Below are 19,013 nucleotides of genomic sequence, written 5' to 3'. Positions count from 1 at the left end.
TTAATTCTTTCAAATAAAAATTATCCCTGTTTACTCATTTGTAAGGTCTAGAAAGAAATGCTTACTCTTTTGTTTTCAATACATAGCAATCTATCGATTAGTTGGTTCTATTATAGTCATATAAAGCATACATTGAGTTAATAAGTGAAAGCAAACAAACTTACGATTGGAAAAGTATGATTAACAGGTGAAAGACAACAAAACTCAGGCGTAAAAATTGTAGCATATAGAAAAGGAATGTAAAGAACTACTGTACATATTATTCATTGCTAGAGAGACTTATATAACATATGAGTATTAAAATGCACTGCTCTATCAAAAGATATTGGAGTAGTGGACTCTAATACTGCGTTTTCAGCTCATGAAGTTATGATTGACAACTTTGTGGCTATGCTAATAGCAGTCATTAGCAGGTGAAGGAGGTCCTAGTAAGTGTAAGTCATAGAATGCATTGCTCTATAAAAAAATATTGAAGCAATAGATTCTAAGACTACAATTTAGCCATGATAGACCTACACACTGGAATGCTAAATTCTTCTCTAGCAATATCAAAAGGTTTTAGTAAGAGTTGTGGGAGGTCAATTGCCTTCTTGCTGTTTTGGTTTCTTTGTTGGGCCGGCAGCAGTTTTGTCGATTGAGGTGGCATTTGGTGAGGCTGAGGTAGCAGTGTCTTCAAGTGTTTTGTGTATTTCTGTTCCAACAGTTGGTGCAGGTATTTGGTGACCTTCTAGTTCGGTCAATGTGAGGGCTCTTTTTGTGGCTGTTGATTCAGTCATGGAGCTTCTTTTAGTAGCAGTGGATTCAGCTATTTCTTGAAGCAGCAATTTAGCCCTTGGTGTGAACGTTTGTTCGTCTGCAATCTGCTTTTGCTTGGTGTTTGATGGTGTTGTACTCGGTAAAGCTTGAAGAGTTGTTGGTGAATCTTGTAGAGGCAGTGGTATGTTTGGAACTTCAGCTGCTGTGTAGGCTTTGATGATTGCATTTCTTCTTTGTGGCAGTCCTTGAAAAGTTGTCTCATATGTTTTGATGAAGCAAATCAGCTTGTGCTTTTTCATGATGGTAGAAAGTTCTTGGTTCATTGTTATTCCCTGAGATGATAAGAATGAATGTGAGTGTTTATATTTAGTATTTTTGTATATAAATGTTGAAGGTAGATTTGAAGGGTAAGTGTGCTACTATACATGTGCCTCTGCATCCTTCAGTTCGGCAGCAGTGAATTGTATCAGTCTTTCAGCTTGTTTTCCAGATATTAAGCATTGAATGCTTGCAGTTGAATCAGTGAGTGTTATTCCAATGCGACACCTTCAGTGAAATGTGAGAGTTTTAGTTTATTGTAAAATGTAGAGTATGAAAAACTTGTTTTTAGACAGGGTAAATAGGAAAGAATACCTTAGCTCTACTTCAGCTTCTTCTTTGCATGATGAACATTTTATGATCCAATCTGTGTCTGCTTCAACAGTCTTCAAGCAATTTGAGCATGCAGTGTACCAAAAATGAGTTTGGCCAAATGATAATTGTGCTATACCAGTTATCCATGCTGTTTTTTGCTGGAAATGAATTGAAACTTTAGTGTATTATTATTCGACTTTCTGCAAAGCTGAAGTGTACAATGATAATGCTGATTGGTTAGGAAAAAGGGTGTAGTATTCTTACAGTTCTGAATGAGATTAACGCATCATGAATATTCTTAATGTCCTCTTCATTTGGTAGTGGAAGCAGCAATTCTGGATCTTTATATGCTTTTGTTTCGAATAAAGTCTTAACTTCATCTTTATGGATGCTATACCATTCATGAAGTATGAATTCATCATGGAGTGGTGGGTTGATGAGAATGGATGACAATCCTATTGTTGTTAATGACAGAGCTGTTTAACCAAAGAATTAAATGTTTTATATGTAAGAAGTATAAGTGACATGCAATGAGTGTATAATGGATTTATAGAGTAAGGGACTTACTGTTGAAAGTAGAGACTTTCACTCTCATAGCAAAGATCATAGGAATAGTTGCAAGGATGTTTGCAAGGATGTTGCCCTCATATTCTTGGAATTCATTCCATAGGGTGAGAAGCATCAATTTTTTCCTTTGAACAGAAAGGATTCAATAAAAAGGATGATGTTAAGTAATAATTTATATGCTAAATAATAGACAGAATTGAAATTTCTCACTCTTCATTTACAATCACAAAGTCTCTTGTGATTGAGTCCGGGGTTGTTTCTTTTTGGGGGAAAGCATGTATGACCAATGCTTTGACACCTACAATTTGAAGTAGCTAGTTAAAGATGAAAGTATCTAAGAATGTAATATTGGATAGAATTGTGCAGAGATATGTGTTTTTTTTTTTATAATACTTACTTATCAAAGAAATCTCAGATTCTGCATGTTTATGTGCATCAGAAAAGCTGTCAAAGGTGAAAGGACATGGAAGCATCGGAGGAATTGGTTCGAGGTAGCGCTCAATCAAAGTTGAGTAATGAAGGACCCAAGAGTAGGGATATTCACTGACTTTGTATGTAGGAATAGCAGTGATAACAGTTGCACCAGAGATGTAGTATCGTTGGTATGGAACCAACAAATTTCTGAACAATCGGATGCAATTTTCATAGGTTGCTGCAGAAACTTTAGTTCCCTGTTTTTAACAAAGTGACTATATTGAATGAGTATTTAAGAGACTAAAAGTGAGTAAAGTTGTATAAATGTATGTAAGACTTCATGAATTAGAATAAGTAGTGGGAGGAAGGAACTTTTAGAGATTTTGTGGTAGATAATGGGATTATGGAAGGAAAGTCTAGTTTGTCATAGTATCAGTGCATAGTTAATTTTAAATGTTGAGTGTTTGTATATCGTGGAATCTTCAGTTTTTAAGAATAGTATTGCATATTGAACTTTGAATGATAAGTTTGTATGGTTTTTTCAATTTATAGGTTGGAGGGATTATGATAATGGGATTATGGCTTTTTCTTGATAGCTCTTGGCATTGTACTATTTTATGAGAGCTATTGGGGTTTACTTGTGAGGCCTCGGCATTGTAGTAGTCATCAAACCACTCATCTACTAAACTAAAGCTATTAGTTGCATTCCTTTTTCTTTTCATCTTAATGAAAGTAGTAATAAGAAAACGTAAGTAATATTAGATAGTCAAGAGAGTAATAATAAGTTATATATATGTGTGAAATGCAAACTGCTACATAGAAGCAATTGAGCAAGAGATAGAAAGGTGTAGACTAACTGTTTGAAATTACCATATTTATCTAATCAGAGTCATTAAATAGTACAAAGCAAAGCGCAGAAAAAAAAAGGTCATATGAAACATATATTTAGGCACTAAAATTGTCAGGTACAGTCAAGGAACAGAAGAGATGACCTTGAAGTGAAGCAATTCCTTAGTATGAATCCATGAACCCCAAATATGCTGAACTGGTGAATGGAGCTGGTAATGTAAATTGCATGTAGAAGAATGCTATTAATCAACGTAAAAGAAATAAAACAAAAATAAAACTGATAGAGGTAGACATAATACTGATAGAGGTAGAAATAAAACAAAAAGAAAGGTGTAATTAGTTTTAATGGGAAAGATTGCAGAGATACAATGATTTTCAGGCATATTCAGTCAGTAAGTGAAACCAAATGAACTTGCAACCTAAAAACTACCGTCATTTAAGCCACAAAAGAAGATAGTATTGTTTCTCACCAAACGATCTGACTTCATTAGGTTTGTGCATTTTTTGGTGCAAATATCAGGCAGTTTAAGCTTTAGGTTAACAATTTAACTTGTTTTAGCTTGCTTATCTGTATTCAATAAACGGTGACAACCCTTAATTGGTAATTACTTGTACTATATTCTTAAGAGGAAAAGAAAAGGCAAGAAATTGAAGGAGTAAAGAGAGTAACCTGAAATTGAAGCAACTACTTGCTAGAAATCCGTGGATGCTAAATCAGAAGTTTTGCTGCACCAATTTCAAACTGCAGTTAACGTCTTGAAGAAATTTGGTAACTAAAATAAAAAGTAGACATATTATCCAATATCTTAAATACTGGTAAGAGAACAAATTAGACAAAGAAAAGAAGTAGTTACCTTTAGCACCAAAGGTTGCAGAGAACAAGGTAAAAGAAGAGTTTAGTTTTTTGTGACCAGTATTTTTGTTTCTAATATAAAGGCACAAGCTTTCCTTCATTCTTGATAATTTGGCAATCAGTCAAGAATATCAGGAAAACAGAGGGACAAACCTATATGTCTAGCAATATTATTAGGCATCATGAATAGAGCAGATAAAGATGCAAACTTGATAAGTTGTCTGAGATTGTTCTTTTCAGTGTGGGTAATTTGTCAACGGGCCAAGAAATGAAAATGAATACAAAAGGACAAAACAATAAAGAGTACAGATGTAAAAAAACTTGGATGGATAGCCATAATTTAGGGAAGAAAATCATGAAATTATTGACCGAGTGATCTGGAAACAACAGGAGGGGGAAAGTAAAGAACGGAAAACAGAAGAAAAGAGTCAAAGCAAGAGGAACAATCCCAGAGTTCGGATATGGATGGGCAGCCATAATTGACTCTTTGTGGGAGAAAGGAAAGCTGCAAGAAAAATTAACGGAAACAGAGAGACAGAGAAAGGGAGACGAAAACAAAAGATGATGGGCTAAGTAGAAAGGGCAGCCATAATTGACTCTTTGTGGGAGGAAAGAAAGCTGCAAGGAAAATTAACGGGAAACAGAGAGAGACAGAAAGGAAGAAGAAAACAAAAGATGATGGGCTAAAGTTGTAAAATGAAGTAGAAAGGGAGTCTTTTGTTTTCCTGCCATCGATGCACTTGCAGATATTTATTTGACTTTTTGACTCCTATGGGCTAAACTTGTAAAAATGAAGTAGAAGGAAGTAAAAATAAAGTTCCTGGCATCGGTGCACTTCAAGGTTTTTCTTTGACTTTTTGACTCCTATGACTTCTTGTCTTTAATAACGGAGACAAAGAAGTGAAGAGCAACAGAGGTGATTTCTTAGATGACAATTGAGAAATAAAGCAAAAAGCTTCGCGAGAAGTCAAAAATAGCCCTCAACAGTACGTTACTGTTTTAGGGCTAGTTATGTTGATCTGGGCAAAATCGTAATTTCATGTAAAAAGACAAAAATGACCTCAATAGTGATACACTGTTGGAGAACCAATCAATATTTTCAGGGCATAAACGGAAAAAAAATTTTCCCCCTCCCCTCATCTCACCACGTGGCTGAACCTGAGAGTAGAAATCTTAGGTTCTTATATATATGTAAGATATATATATATATATATATATATATCTTATCTTACATATATAGAAAAAGCTAAGACTTCTTCTCCCACATTGATCCACCTGGCGGCATTAGAGGAGGGAGAAAATTTTTCTTCCTTTTATGTCCTGGGAATGTTTACTACGTCTGCTAATAGTATATCACTGTTGAGGGCATTTTGGCCTTTTTACATGAAATTACTATCTTGCCCAAAGAAAAATAACTAGCCACAAAACAGTAACAAACTATTGAGGGTTATGTCTGACTTTTTGCGCATATTCTTTTGCTTTACTTCTCAGTCTTTCACGTCTCTTCCGCGCATATTCTTTTGCTTTTACTTCTCAGTCTTTCACGTCTCTTCCCCTCTTTCCTTAGACCAAAGAAACCGGTACTTGGCATTAGCTCTGTTCTCCACTTATTCTTTGTCTCCATTATGAAAGACAAGAAGCCAAAAAGTCAAACAACTTTAGCACCGATGGCAGGGAAGGAATTCATGTTCATTTGCACTTCATTTTACAACTTTAGCCCATCATCTTTGTTTTCTTCTTCGTTTCTTTCTCTCTGTTTCCCGTTTCTTTATTTCTCCTTTTTTTTCTTCCTGGTTCAACGAACAAAAGTACAACTTCAATTCTTCCATCAGTAGCCAATTGTTTAGAAGTGTTTTTGACTTTTTCCCTAGCATTCTTGCCCCCTCTTTCCCGTTCTTTCCGTTTCGTTTTCTTTTTGCTTCAGAAGAAGCATATTTGCAGATTTCATTTTCTTTTCATGTTAAGCTCTACCTTTTCTCCTTCGTCCCTCCCTCTCTGTTTCCATTCCTTTGTTTCTCTTCTGTTTTCTTCCTGGATCGGACAAACAAAAGTACCAACTTATCTGCTCCAACACCTGGTCAATAATTTGACCATCTTTTCCCCCAAAATATGGCCGCTCATCCATATCCCAATCGTGCTATTGTTCCAGAAAGAGTCAATTGTGGCTGCTCATCCATATCCCAACTATGCGATTATTCCACAAAGAGTCAGGTATGAGCTATGATTTCCACCTATTATTAGAGATATAGGGTTTGTCCTTTTGCCCTCCTTTTCATTTGCCAGTTCACAAATTATCGAAAGTGAGAAGAAAAATCTCTAACAACTCATCAATTTTGTGTCTTTATATACATTAGGAACACAAACACTGCTCACAAAAAAAATCAACGCTTCTTCCTCCTTTTGCTCTGTAACATCTCCGAGTAAAGGTAACTACTCATATTCTGTGCCTAATATTTTTCCCCACCAGTCTTGAAGAGATTGGATAATTTATATACTTTCTATTTTCGTTGCCAAATTTCTTCAGGGGTTTAATTGCACTTTGAAAGAATTGGTGCAGAAGAGCTTCTGATTTAGCGTTCACAGATTTCAGTTGTAAGTTCGTTTGCTTTCAGTTATTACTTGTCGACTGAATTTTTTTTCCCTTACTTTTTTTGTTATCACTTTTAAGTTCCCTTGCGAGTATCAAGTCCATAGATTGTAAGTTCTCCTATTTTTTTCCTCCAATTCAACGAATATGGTATTTTTGAGTGGTGGATAGGATGGGATAGAAGGTTGTGTAGGTGAAATAGATTTTGGTTGTTGATAGAGCAAAGGAATGGTCTGATACTTGGTAATTACTTGTATCCATGTTTTTGGGGTCTAAAGTCGTGGATTTGCAAGTTGGACACGACAGTGAGTGAGACGGACAGAAGTTGTGGAATAGGCGGACATGCATAATCATATATATATGCAAGTTGGACTTTAGCTTTCTATGTACGTAATATATATTTGGCTTTCTAACTTCCTATAACTGCTTTTTATATATGTATAGGAAATGGAGAGAGGTGGTAGTTGGAATAAATATTGTGTCATTTTATGAATTTTTAATTTTGTCCTTAAAAATTAATTTTTATTCTTCTAATCAGATTTGCTAACATAATCTCCCATAACTCTCTTAAATATTATAACTACCAAATAAACTATAGCTGTTTTTAAAGAAAAAGTTACTAATAAATTACAAATTTTTATTACAAAAAGGATTCCAACAACAAAAAGGATTCTTGGTGGTCAAAAACAAACCGAAACACCTATACTATACAGGCACAAAAATTGGATTAGATTCATTGTATCAGGTTTATTACAAAAATTAATAGTTAGTGTGTCTATCATTCCTCTAATTGGATTAGATTCTTGTGCTTGTTGTTGTTCAGCTTCTAATATAATATTGGAAATCCTCAGATACAAGCTTGAGGGTAGGTGTAGGTGGGTGGTATTTCTTAATATTTCAGCTACTTTTCTCCTTAACAGATTCACATTCATTTAAAGTGTGCCTAATTATATTTTCGCCTCTTTCTAATTTTTTCTCATCTGAGTGTAGTTTAAACATATTGGATAATTTGTATAGTTTTACATTGATGCCTTTCTTGTACAATTTATTTTGGTTGCCAACCTTTTTCAGGGGTTTAGTTACGATTTATAAGAGTCGGTGCTAAAGAAGCTTTGGTTTGGGGTTGGCAGATTCATATTAAGGAATTGCTTCAATTCAAGGTTATTCCTTCTATCCCTTCACTACATCTTACAATTTTCGTGCTTAAGTTTTGTTCTGCTTGACTACACCCTGGAGAATATCATAACTGAATCTCTATGCTGATATGATTGTACTTTCTCAGATTTTGCCTCTTACTATTTAATCACTCTAATTCGTTGAATATGACGGTCTGAAACAATTAATCTCATGTTTGTATCTCTTGGTCAGCTGCTTGTATCTAACAGTTTGGATTTCATATGTATAGAAGTTAGCTTTACTCTCTTCATTAGCTATCATTAGTGACATTTTATTACTCCTACTTTCATTAAAATGAAAAGAAAAAGGAATGTAAATAAACCCTTTAGTTTAGTAGATGAGTGGCTCGATGAATGTTACAATGCTGAGGTTTCATTAAAAAGGAACGCAAATAGCTCTCATACAATAGAACAATCTGAAGAGCTATCAACAAACCTCCCATTTTCTCAGGCTCATCCTGCTAATCCAATCCATATGCATTCTGATACTACATATGTCAATATTCAGACCTCAGGAAATAACGCTCATCTAATTCGTCCCACCTTCCACTTTATGACAGACCCAAATAGTAACATCATTAGGAAGGATCATGAGAATTATACTAATGAAGTTGTCCCTGTTTCTAAACATTTATCCTCTTCCAATGTCGCATCTATGCATGGATTAGATAGTTCTCATTTAAGGACCTTAAATCAATCAAATCATAACCAGCTCCTATTAACCTCTAATATTGACGAGGTTTATGCTCACTCTCACAGTTCGCCTTCCATCAATTTTACATGTATCCCTGAAATCCATACTTCTCATATCAAGAACTGCCCTCAACCTAATGATATTGATCTTAGATCAAGCTCAAATAGAACATCTTCTTATCAAGACAGCTTTAATGAGAACTATAATCTCACAGTCACTCGACTTCGTGGTATAAGTGGAACAGCAAATGTTTCCACTTCTCAACCAACTTCCTCAGTACTACCTCTCTCTGCTCTTCTTTCTCATCCTTTTGCATATGATCTTGAAGAAAAACGCTTCGAGAAAAAGAAATATAGAAGACAAGCATACATAAAGTGGAAATCTAAGAAATTACGTAGACATGGTTGCACTAAAATCCAACATGTACCAGCTCTGAGATTGGAAAGGATTGAGAATTGCACAGCTGCTACCAACTCTGCATTACAATCCGATGTACAATCACTAACCCAAAAAGGTAATGAATTCTCTATCTGAGATTTGTCTATTTCCACTTTCTTTGATAAATTTTTTTATACAAAAAAAGGTTTAAAACACCTTTTCAAACCATCTTTTCTAAATTCATAAAAAATTTCAGACCATCTTTAATACAGTCAATATGAAATAAACACTATCAATAATTCTTCTGAAAAATCATTGATTCGATCATCAAAGAAATCCTCCAATAATAACCATTCAGCTTTATACTCACTTCCCTTCAATTTTAGGATACAAAAATTTGCAAGATTTTAGAATTACTAATCAATGAATGCAAATCACCTTATAGGTAAGACGCGTCCGAGTGGAAGAGATTTGCTAAGGTTCATACCTGATTACCCTGATAGGTTACCATTGGAGCCGCAGTGTCAGCATTGCGGAGCAAAGAAATTCTATTCTGAGACAATGAATTTCTGTTGTTCCAGCGGTGAAGTAGTTCTCTCTCAAAATAAACTCCCTAATGTTCTAAAAGAGCTCTTAACTTCAACTTCAGAAGAAGCAAAAACCTTTAGGACTATGATTAGAACTTATAACAACCACTTTGGTGTCACCTCTTTTGGTGTTAAATATGACAAGAAACTCTGTAGAAGAAATAAAGGAATCTATACATTTAGAATTCAAGGGCAAATTTATCATTTTTTAAACAACTTAAACTCAGCCAATGATCATGGCCAAAACCTTCAATTATATTTTCATGATCCTGAAATTGAGTTAGCCAATCGAATAGCATCTTGCCCCAGGTTATCAGAAACTTTAGTTAAGAAACTCATGTGCGTGTTGGAAAACAATCCATACGCTAAATTTTTTCGAACTTTAAGTGGAGTGCCTAATCTTGATAATTATCACATTGTCCTAAAGAGCATTCCTGGTCTAGACCAGAGAGTCTATAATAAACCTACAAGCTCACAAGTAGCAGCTTTGTGGATTGAAGGTGAAGACAATAGTCAAACAGGAAAGCGAGACATTAGAGTGCACACCCATAGTGGGACCTCAAAAAATATTCAATATTATTATGGATGTTATGATCCACTTCAATACCCACTAATGTTTCCTTTTGGTGATCTAGGATGGCACCAAGGCATTCCGAAAAAGGGAATAAAGGCACAAACTAAGAGATTCAGAAAAAAAAAACTTACAACTGAATCTATTTGTCCCATCAATGTCTCTAATGTAGATGAATTACTTGAGAATGAAGAGGCTGGTAAGTAAATACAAGTTTATTAATCAGCACTCTTTAATGTAAAATTTCACAAAAATATCAACTAATAAAAAATTTTCTTCTCACTTTACACAGTAATGAGTAGCTTTCAAGAAGATCCAGATTTCGTTTCCGTGCGAGAGTATTATGCTTATAAGCTCCAAATAAGGGATAACGATGAATCATTCATCCTCCACTTTGCAAGACTACTACAACAATACGTAGTAGATCAATATGTCAAATTAGAAAGCCAAAGACTTGACTTCTTTAGAAATCAACAAGAGGAAATACGAAAGGAATTTTTACAAGGAATCATTGATGCTGTGACTACAGGTGAAACAGAAGCATCAAAAGTTGGTCAGCGAATCATATTACCACCCTCCTTCATTGGAGGACCAAGGAATATGAAACGCAAATATATGGATGCAATGACTTTGGTCCAAAAATTTGGAAAGCCAGATATCTTTCTGACTATGACATGTAATCCTAATTGGCCAGAAATAAAAGAATATTTAATTCATGGAGAAGAAGCACAAAATAGACCAGATTTGCTTGCTAGAGTATTCCACTCAAAACTTGAAGTCTTAAAAGACGAATTACTGAAAAAATGTGTTTTTGGTGAGGTGGCTGCCTATACTTATGTAATTGAATACCAAAAACGAGGAATGCCACATGCTCATTTCTTATTAATATTAAAGTCCAAATATAAATTATATAACGCAGAAGAATACGATAGAATTGTGTGTGCAGAAATTCCACGTAAAAAAATTTGTCCTCATCTATATGAGATGGTAGTCAAACACATGCTCCATGGCCCTTGTGGTCCTGCTAATCCATCTAATGCTTGCATGACCAAGAATGGCGTCTGTCGAAATAATTATCCAAAAGATTTTTGTGAAGAGACCATTCAAACAGTAGACGCATATTCTCAATATAGAAGAACAAATAATGGTGTCCAAGTAACAATTAGAGGTGCTGTTTTAGACAATAGATGGGTTGTTCCATATAACTCATATCTATTAGCCAAATTTGATTGTCATATGAATGTTGAAATATGTTCAACAATCAAAGCAGTCAAATATATATACAAATATATATGTAAAGGTCACGATAAAACAAGCTTTTGTCTTTCAGCATCTACTTTTGACAATGTCGTAGATGAAATCGAACAATATGTATCAGCAAGATGGATTTCTCCACCTGAAGCTGTATGGAGAATTTTCAGATTTTGCACAAGTGAAATCAAACCTGCAATTATCCATTTACAGTTACATCTTGAAAACTATCAACCGGTAGTCTTCAAGAAGAGAGCTAACCTTCAAAGTGTCGCAAAAAATCCTCATTTCAAGAAAACAATGTTAACAGAATTTTTTCATATGAATAAGACAAATGAAGATGCACAAACATTAAATTGTACATACTCAGAGTTTCCAGACCACTTTGTTTGGAAACCAAGCCAAAGATATTGGAAACTCAGAGAAAGAGGAGACTCTGTTGGACGAATAATGACTGCACATCCAACAGAAGGTGAGAGATACTACCTTAGACTCCTCCTTTCAAAAGTTCGATGTCCCACTTCATTCAAGGACTTGCGAACTTACAATGGCGTTACAGTAGATACATTTAGGGAAGCAGCATTAATTCGAAATTTATTGCAAGATGATAATAGTCAAGAAATCTGTTTACAAGAAGCCTCACATTTTAAGATGCCTTATGAAATGAGAAGGCTTTTCGCTACACTCTTAGTTTACTCTTGCCCAAATAATCCAAAACAACTATGGGAAAAATTCAAAGTGTCCATGTTGGAGGATCTTGTCCGATGCTCAACATTAACATTTAAAGAAATTGAACATAAAGCTCTACAACAAATAGACGGTTTTCTACAAACAATGGGAAAGAGCATACGTTCTTACAACTTAGTCCCACCTGATTTGTCATATAACAACGTAGAAGACCTGACTAGAGAATTACGAGCAGAAAAAAGCATTCTTGTTACAGCTCATGATTTGAGTGCAATCGACATGCTTAATGAAAAACAAAAACAAGCATTCAAAGTTATTACTGAGAGAATTTATTCAGGAAAAAGCGGCGCTTTCTTTATAGATGGTCCTGGAGGAACAGGGAAAACATTTCTCTATAGGACTTTATTGGCAGATGTGAGGAGCAAAGGCTTTCTTGCACTCGCAACTGCCACTTCAGGAATTGCAGCTTCTATTTTACCTGGTGGTAGGACTGCACATTCTCGATTTAAGATCCCAATTGATATTTCTGAGGGTACAACATGTAGAATTAGCAAACAAACTTCTCTAGCAACAATGATTAGACAAGCAAAGTTAATAATTTGGGATGAAGCACCAATGTCCAAAAAAACAGCAATTGAAGCATTGGATGATTTGTTAAAAGACCTCATGGATTCAACTCAAATTTTTGGGGGAAAAATTGTTGTCCTTGGAGGAGATTTTAGACAAACACTTCCAGTAGTTCGAAAGGGAGCAAAAAGTCAAATGATAAATGCCTGTCTAATCAATTCTCCAATATGGGACAAACTTGAGAAACTAAACTTAAGTGAAAATATGAGAGCAAGATTAGACCCCACATTTACAGAGTTCCTATTAAAGATTGGAGATGGGACAATTCACACAGAAGCTAATGATTTAGTGAAAATTCCACCTTCTATCTTAGTTCCTTATACTAATGAATCTGATGCACTTCAAAAACTGATCCAAATGGTCTATCCTGAAATCACCAATGGATCACAAATCTCATCTCCTTTCTTAAACAAGGCAATACTAACAACGAAAAATCCATTTGTTGATGAGATAAATAATGCTCTCATAGATAGATACCCCGGAGAACCAGTTGAATACTTGAGTTATGATGAGACATTAAATGAAAATCATCAGGCCGAATATATCGACTTGCTGAATACATTGACTCCCAGTGGTTTACCGCCACACAGATTAGTTTTGAAATCAAATGCACCAATAATTCTCTTAAGAAATCTTGATCCAACTGAGGGATTATGCAATGGCACAAGGCTTACAATCAAACTCCTCAGTAAAAACATCATTCATGCTACCATATCATTTGGTGAATTCTCTGGAAAAGACGTATTTATTCATAGAATTCCAATGCAACCACCAGCTGACGACCAATATCCAGTCCCATACAAAAGGATCCAATTTCCAGTTCGCTTGTGCTTTGCAATGACTATTAACAAAGCACAAGGACAGACCTTAGACTTTGTGGGTATATATTTAAAAGAACCTGTGTTTTCCCATGGTCAATTATACGTTGCTCTCTCAAGAGCAAAAACAGCCTCAGCAGTTAGAATACTAATAAAACCAGCCTATTTTTCCCCTCATCAGATGGACAAAACAAAAAATATAGTGTATAAAGAAGTATTTCAGCATACAGAACCACTACAAACAAGTACATTCATGACTCATCTCTCTTACTATTTTTATAGTGTTTTCCTATATATGCAACCCTTTACCAGTTATAATTACTATTTGTCATTCGAAATAATAGAATTCTTACTATACTTCATTCTAATGCAGTTCAAAATGCCTAGACATATCTCAACTGTGCTGGACATTGACAAAGAATCAGACAAATGGACAGTTCTTATTCAAGTAGTTGAGAGGAATCACATTCAGTACACTCGGAAAGCACCACCTAGAAGGATCCAACGATTCATGCTCACTGATGCCCAAGTACTTTACTAACTACTATGTACATTCATCACCTAATATAAATAACTATAGATTAATTCCATTCTTACAATGACTTCTTCAATGTTTTTTCTCCTAGCCTATCCAAGACAAAAATGACTGCATAGCTATATTTACACTTTACTACAAAATAATATTTCATTTCTAATTTACTCATACCCTATCCTTTAGAAATTCTTGCACTTTAACATTTTATGTATTCTATATATTCGAAGATCTGCTTGCATAGGATTACTTAGCAAAAATAGCTTAGATATGATATTTCCAAATTTCAGTTTAGTTGCAAGTTCACTTTTATCTGGACTACTAATTTACACAACACATTCTGGATGTATACATAAATATACAATCAGTACTAACCACTAACAACCACCTATATTAACAAGACTTAATAAATTTATATTTCTAACTTTTAAAAATTTGTATATCTTCAAACTGATCCAAATCAATGTTTAACACCTTCTCAAAATTCAGTCTCAATAGTAGTAAAACAAAAACAAAACATAAACAACAGCTTTCCTTTTTCTCTTCCAACCTGAGATTCATGAAAACATAAAAATTTAGCATTCAAAGTTCAATATACAATGCTATGCTAATAAATCAGAAATTCCTATAACACTCTCACTATGTAGCAGAAAATTCATACAAATTGCTTCCTCTTGCTGTCTTTTTTAATTCACCAGAATATTGAACACATTTAAATAACTATAACCACTTTGAATCATCTTCTTGCTGCTCATAATAATTACAAATTCATTTACCTTTATCTCATACATGATCATCAATCATAATCACCAATAAAACATGAACAACAGTTTCTTCCTATTCCCCTCAATTTACAATCCATAAACGTAAGCTTCCACTATACATAGAGGGTCAAAAAAATGTTAACTCTCTATGATTTACTTTAAAAAAATCACAAGTCGTACTTGATTGCTCCTTCCTGATTGCATACTCATTCATCCAGATATCCATATACAAGATACACAATAATGTTACCTTATAGTATACTAACTCAACTACAAACATTACAAACAGGGAACAAAAGTCTCTGCAGCAGCCTATGAAAATTGCATCCGACTGTTCAGAAATCTGTTAGTTCCATACCAGCGATACTACATCTCTGGTGCAACTATTATCAATGCTGTTCCTACATACAAAGTTAGCGAATATCCGTACTCTTGGGTCCTTCATTACTCAACTTTGATTGAGCGCTACCTCGAACCAATTCCTCCAATGCTTCCATGTCCTTTCACCTTTGACAACTTTTCTGATGCACATAAACATGCAGAATCTGATATTACTCTGATAAGTAAGTGTTATATAAAAAACATATCTCTGCAGAATTTTATCCAATTTTACATTCTTAGATACTTTCAAATATGACTAACTACTTCAAACTATAGGTGTCAAAGCATTGGTCATATATGCCTTCCCACAAAAAGAAACAACTCCAGATTCAGTCACAAGGGATTTTCTCATTGTAAATGAAGAGTAAGAAATCTCACTTGCCTCTATTATTTGACACATACATTATTATTTAACATCATCCTTTTTATTGAGTCTTTATTGTTTAAAGGAAAAAATTGATGCTTCTCACTTTATGGAATGAGTTCCAAGAGTATGAAGGCAATATCCTTGCAAACACCATTGCAACTGCTCCTATGATCTTTGCTATGAGAGTGAAAGTCTCTACTTTCAACAGTGAGTCCCTTACTCTAAAAATTCTGTATACATTCATTACATATCACTCATATTTGTCACACATAAAAATCTTAATTCTCTGCTTAAACAGGTTTGTCATTAACAACAATAGGACTATCATGCATTCTCATCAATCCACCAGTCCATGACGAATTGCCACTTCGTGAATGGTATAGCATCCATAAAGATGAAGTTAAGATTTTATTGGAAGCAAAAGCATATAAAGATCCAGAATTTCTGCTTCCACCACCAAACCAAGAGCACATCAAGACCATTCATGATGCATTAATCTCATTCGGAACAGTAAGAATGCCTAACTTTTTCCCTAACCAATCAGTTTTATCATTTTACACTTCAACTTCAAAGAAAATGAAATAGTAATACACTAGAGTTCAATTCATTTGCAGCAAAAAACAGCATGGATAGGCGGTACAGTGCAATTATCATTTGGCCAAACTCGCTTTTGGTACACTGCATGCTCAAATTGTTTGAAAACTGTTGAAGCAGATACAGATTGGATCATAAAATGTTCATCATGCAGACAAGAAGCCGAAGTGGAACTAAGGTATTGTTTCTCATCTAGCCTGTTTAAAATTAACTCTTTTATACTATACATTGTACAATAAACTAAAACTCGGACATTGCACATAAGGTGTCGCATTGGAATAACAGTGACCGATCCAACTGCAAGCATTCAATGCTTAATATCTGGAAAAGAAGCTGAAAGACTGATACAATTGACTGCTGCGCAGCTTAAGGATGCAGAGGCACATGTACATCAGCACACCTAACTTTCAAGTTTTCGTTCAACATTTATATACAGAAATACTAATATATAAACACTCACATTGATGCTTATCATTTCAGGGAATAACAATGAACCAAGAACTCTCTGCCATCATGAAAAAGTACAGGTTGATCTGTTTTATCAAAACATATGAGACAACTTTTCAAGGACAACTTCAAAGAAGAAATGCAATCATCAAAGCCTACCCAACAGCTGAAGTCCCCAACATATCATTGGCTCTATTAGATTCACCACCAACTCTCCAAGCTTCAGAAACTGGAACAACATCAAACACCAAGCAAAAACAAGTCATAGAACAACAAACGTTCACACCAACAGCCAAGTTGCTCCTTCAAGAAATAGCCGAATCCACTGCTACTAAAAAAAGCTTCATCACTAAATCAACAACTGCTGCAACAACCAGCCACAAACTGCTTGAAGACACTGCTACCTCAGCTTCACCAAATACCACCCCAATCGACGAAACTGCTGCCAGCCCAACAAAGAAACCAAAACAGGAAGGAAAAGGGAATTGAACACTCCCCAACCCTTACTAAAACCTTTTGATATTGCTAGAGAAGAACTTAGCAGGTCTATCATGCCTAAATTGTAGTGTTAGAATCCATTGCTCCAATATTTTTTGATAGAGCAATGCATTCTAATACTTAGAATTAGTACCTCCTCCCTCACCTGCTAACAACTCCTATTACCAGAACCATAAACCTGTAAAGCCTAGGTTCATGACTTTGTCAAGCTGAAAATGCAGTATTAGAATCCATTGCTCCAATATCTTTTGATAGAGTAGTGCATTCTAATACTCATATGTCATATAAGCTTCTCTAGCAATCAATAATATGTGCAGTACTTCTGTACGTTCCAAATGAGCGGTTTACTTTTCATATAAGTTAAAAATTTACATATGTTTCTCCATATATCTACTTTATTGCACTCATTTAATTACAAGTTCAAAGTGTTGGTGCAGAAAAGCCTTTTATTTGGGGTTCACAGATTTGCACTAAGGAATTGCTTCAATTTCAGGTCACTTTCTCCTCTTCCTTGACTACACGCTATAATGTTTGTGCTTAAGTTTTGTTATATTTCATCTATTATTCATAATTTTTTCAGTTGTAGGTTCGTTTGATCTCACTTATTAATTGAACGTATGCTTTATACGATTATGGTCAGGTTGGCTAATCAATAGATTTATATGTACTAGAAGCAAACAAGTATGATCAAAGAAGATCACCTACTTGCTGCAATCAAAGTTGCTGCTTCTATCAGGGGACACAACCTATCAGTAAGCTTTTCTTCACATAATTGGCCTTAAGGTCAACGAAAAGACTGCAGCATCATAGCATTATCTCATCTTACTTCACTTTACCTTAACTTTGTTGGTAAATCCAGGGATCAGGAATTTGATAAAATGAAATTCAATGAGTGAAAATTGAGATGTCCCTTTTTGTGCTATATAAATTCTTATGTTCTAAATTATTGAATTTCGCATATACTGATTATCTATGGTTTACATTTCTAGCTGCATGGTTTTGTAAAGAAAGGGAAATTGCAGGATGCCCTCACTAGCATCGACCTTCTAATCATTCCTGTTCGAGTTCATAGGAAACTAGCAATGACTAAAGATGACCTTTTTAATATCAATCCTCACATTGTTAGGACTCTATGAACGAATTTCAAAGTGCTGTGCGAAAACTATTATTCGCATGGTGCCATTTGGGGCTGCAATGAACGTCACATCTTGCCATCAAACATTCGGGCTGCAAGGAATTTCAAAGTGTTTGTAAAGTTACGCACTATTGTTCTACGATTCAGTTAATTTTGTTTTGGTGTTGTCTAGATATCTTTATTATCAATATTTGGTAATTCAAAGTCCAACATGCTTGAATTAGCCAAAGATTTGAATTTTTTTTGGTCATAATTCTTCTGCAAGCTGTACAAATTATTGTAAAACTGTGGAATTGTATGTGATCGAGTTGTACAAATTATTGTAAAAATCTGGAATCATACGTGAGTGTGTATCTTTCTGCATGAAAGAAACATTGTGTGCTGTGAGTTAATTAACTTGAGTTTATTGTCTTCTTCATTCATGTTTATTTTTCATATTGCATATGCACTCATTTCTCCGAGTTACGCATTTGCATAGACACTACATAAAACTTGCCAAGAATTTACATGTCATTCTTTAAAGAAATGAGAATACCAGCAAATTTCTCAATATTTTTGACACTATATATTGGGCATTGGCTGTGCCTTGCACAGCCAGAAAATCTCTAGTATATATCTATACGTAGACCTAGCTAGTGAGTTTGCGAGCTGAATGGTCTAGGCGGCCACAGTACAACATGAATTAGTAAATAAAGTAAATGATTATATATTTGGAGTTTATTTATTGGTCAATGATCAATTGTTAAGTTGTGTAGTAGTTGGTCCTTGACCACGATAATGTGAAGGGGCAGTTGGAATCACGAGAGATAAGATTTAAATTTAAGATCTCTAATTCAATCATTGATATT

General features: G+C 34.8%; 3 protein-coding genes across 3 annotated transcripts; 2 read left to right on the top strand and 1 right to left on the bottom strand.

Moving 5' to 3' along the window:
* Positions 1-257: 257 nt before the first annotated feature.
* Positions 258-3,655, bottom strand: LOC113776305 (replication protein A 70 kDa DNA-binding subunit B-like). The gene is made up of 9 exons (XM_027321434.1): positions 3,650-3,655; positions 3,363-3,428; positions 2,354-2,627; positions 2,167-2,254; positions 1,957-2,081; positions 1,654-1,865; positions 1,390-1,547; positions 1,182-1,302; positions 258-1,088 (listed from the first exon to the last, which is right to left on the bottom strand). The coding sequence occupies exons 1-9, from the start codon at positions 3,653-3,655 to the stop codon at positions 579-581; spliced, it is 1,560 nt and encodes a 519-aa protein (XP_027177235.1). The 3' UTR covers positions 258-578.
* Positions 3,656-5,961: 2,306 nt separating this feature from the next.
* On the top strand, positions 5,962-17,342 carry LOC113775690 (replication protein A 70 kDa DNA-binding subunit B-like). Its single transcript, XM_027320670.1, has 12 exons — positions 5,962-6,283; positions 6,427-6,498; positions 6,597-6,664; positions 7,731-7,819; positions 13,821-13,976; positions 15,033-15,306; positions 15,401-15,488; positions 15,574-15,698; positions 15,790-16,001; positions 16,106-16,263; positions 16,351-16,471; positions 16,566-17,342. The coding sequence occupies exons 5-12, from the start codon at positions 13,827-13,829 to the stop codon at positions 17,019-17,021; spliced, it is 1,584 nt and encodes a 527-aa protein (XP_027176471.1). The 5' UTR covers positions 5,962-6,283; positions 6,427-6,498; positions 6,597-6,664; positions 7,731-7,819; positions 13,821-13,826; the 3' UTR covers positions 17,022-17,342.
* Positions 8,130-13,815, top strand: LOC113776301. Its single transcript, XM_027321430.1, has 5 exons — positions 8,130-9,042; positions 9,352-9,645; positions 10,237-10,263; positions 10,357-13,505; positions 13,792-13,815. Exons 1-5 carry the CDS (start codon positions 8,130-8,132, stop codon positions 13,813-13,815), a joined length of 4,407 nt encoding a protein of 1,468 aa, XP_027177231.1.
* Positions 17,343-19,013: the final 1,671 nt, after the last annotated feature.

The sequence above is a fragment of the Coffea eugenioides genome, chromosome 6 (genome assembly GCF_003713205.1).
Source record: "Coffea eugenioides isolate CCC68of chromosome 6, Ceug_1.0, whole genome shotgun sequence".
Lineage (NCBI taxonomy): Eukaryota > Viridiplantae > Streptophyta > Magnoliopsida > Gentianales > Rubiaceae > Coffea > Coffea eugenioides.
Note: the sequence above shows the minus strand (reverse complement) of the source record. Positions and strands in the feature narration are given on the sequence as shown.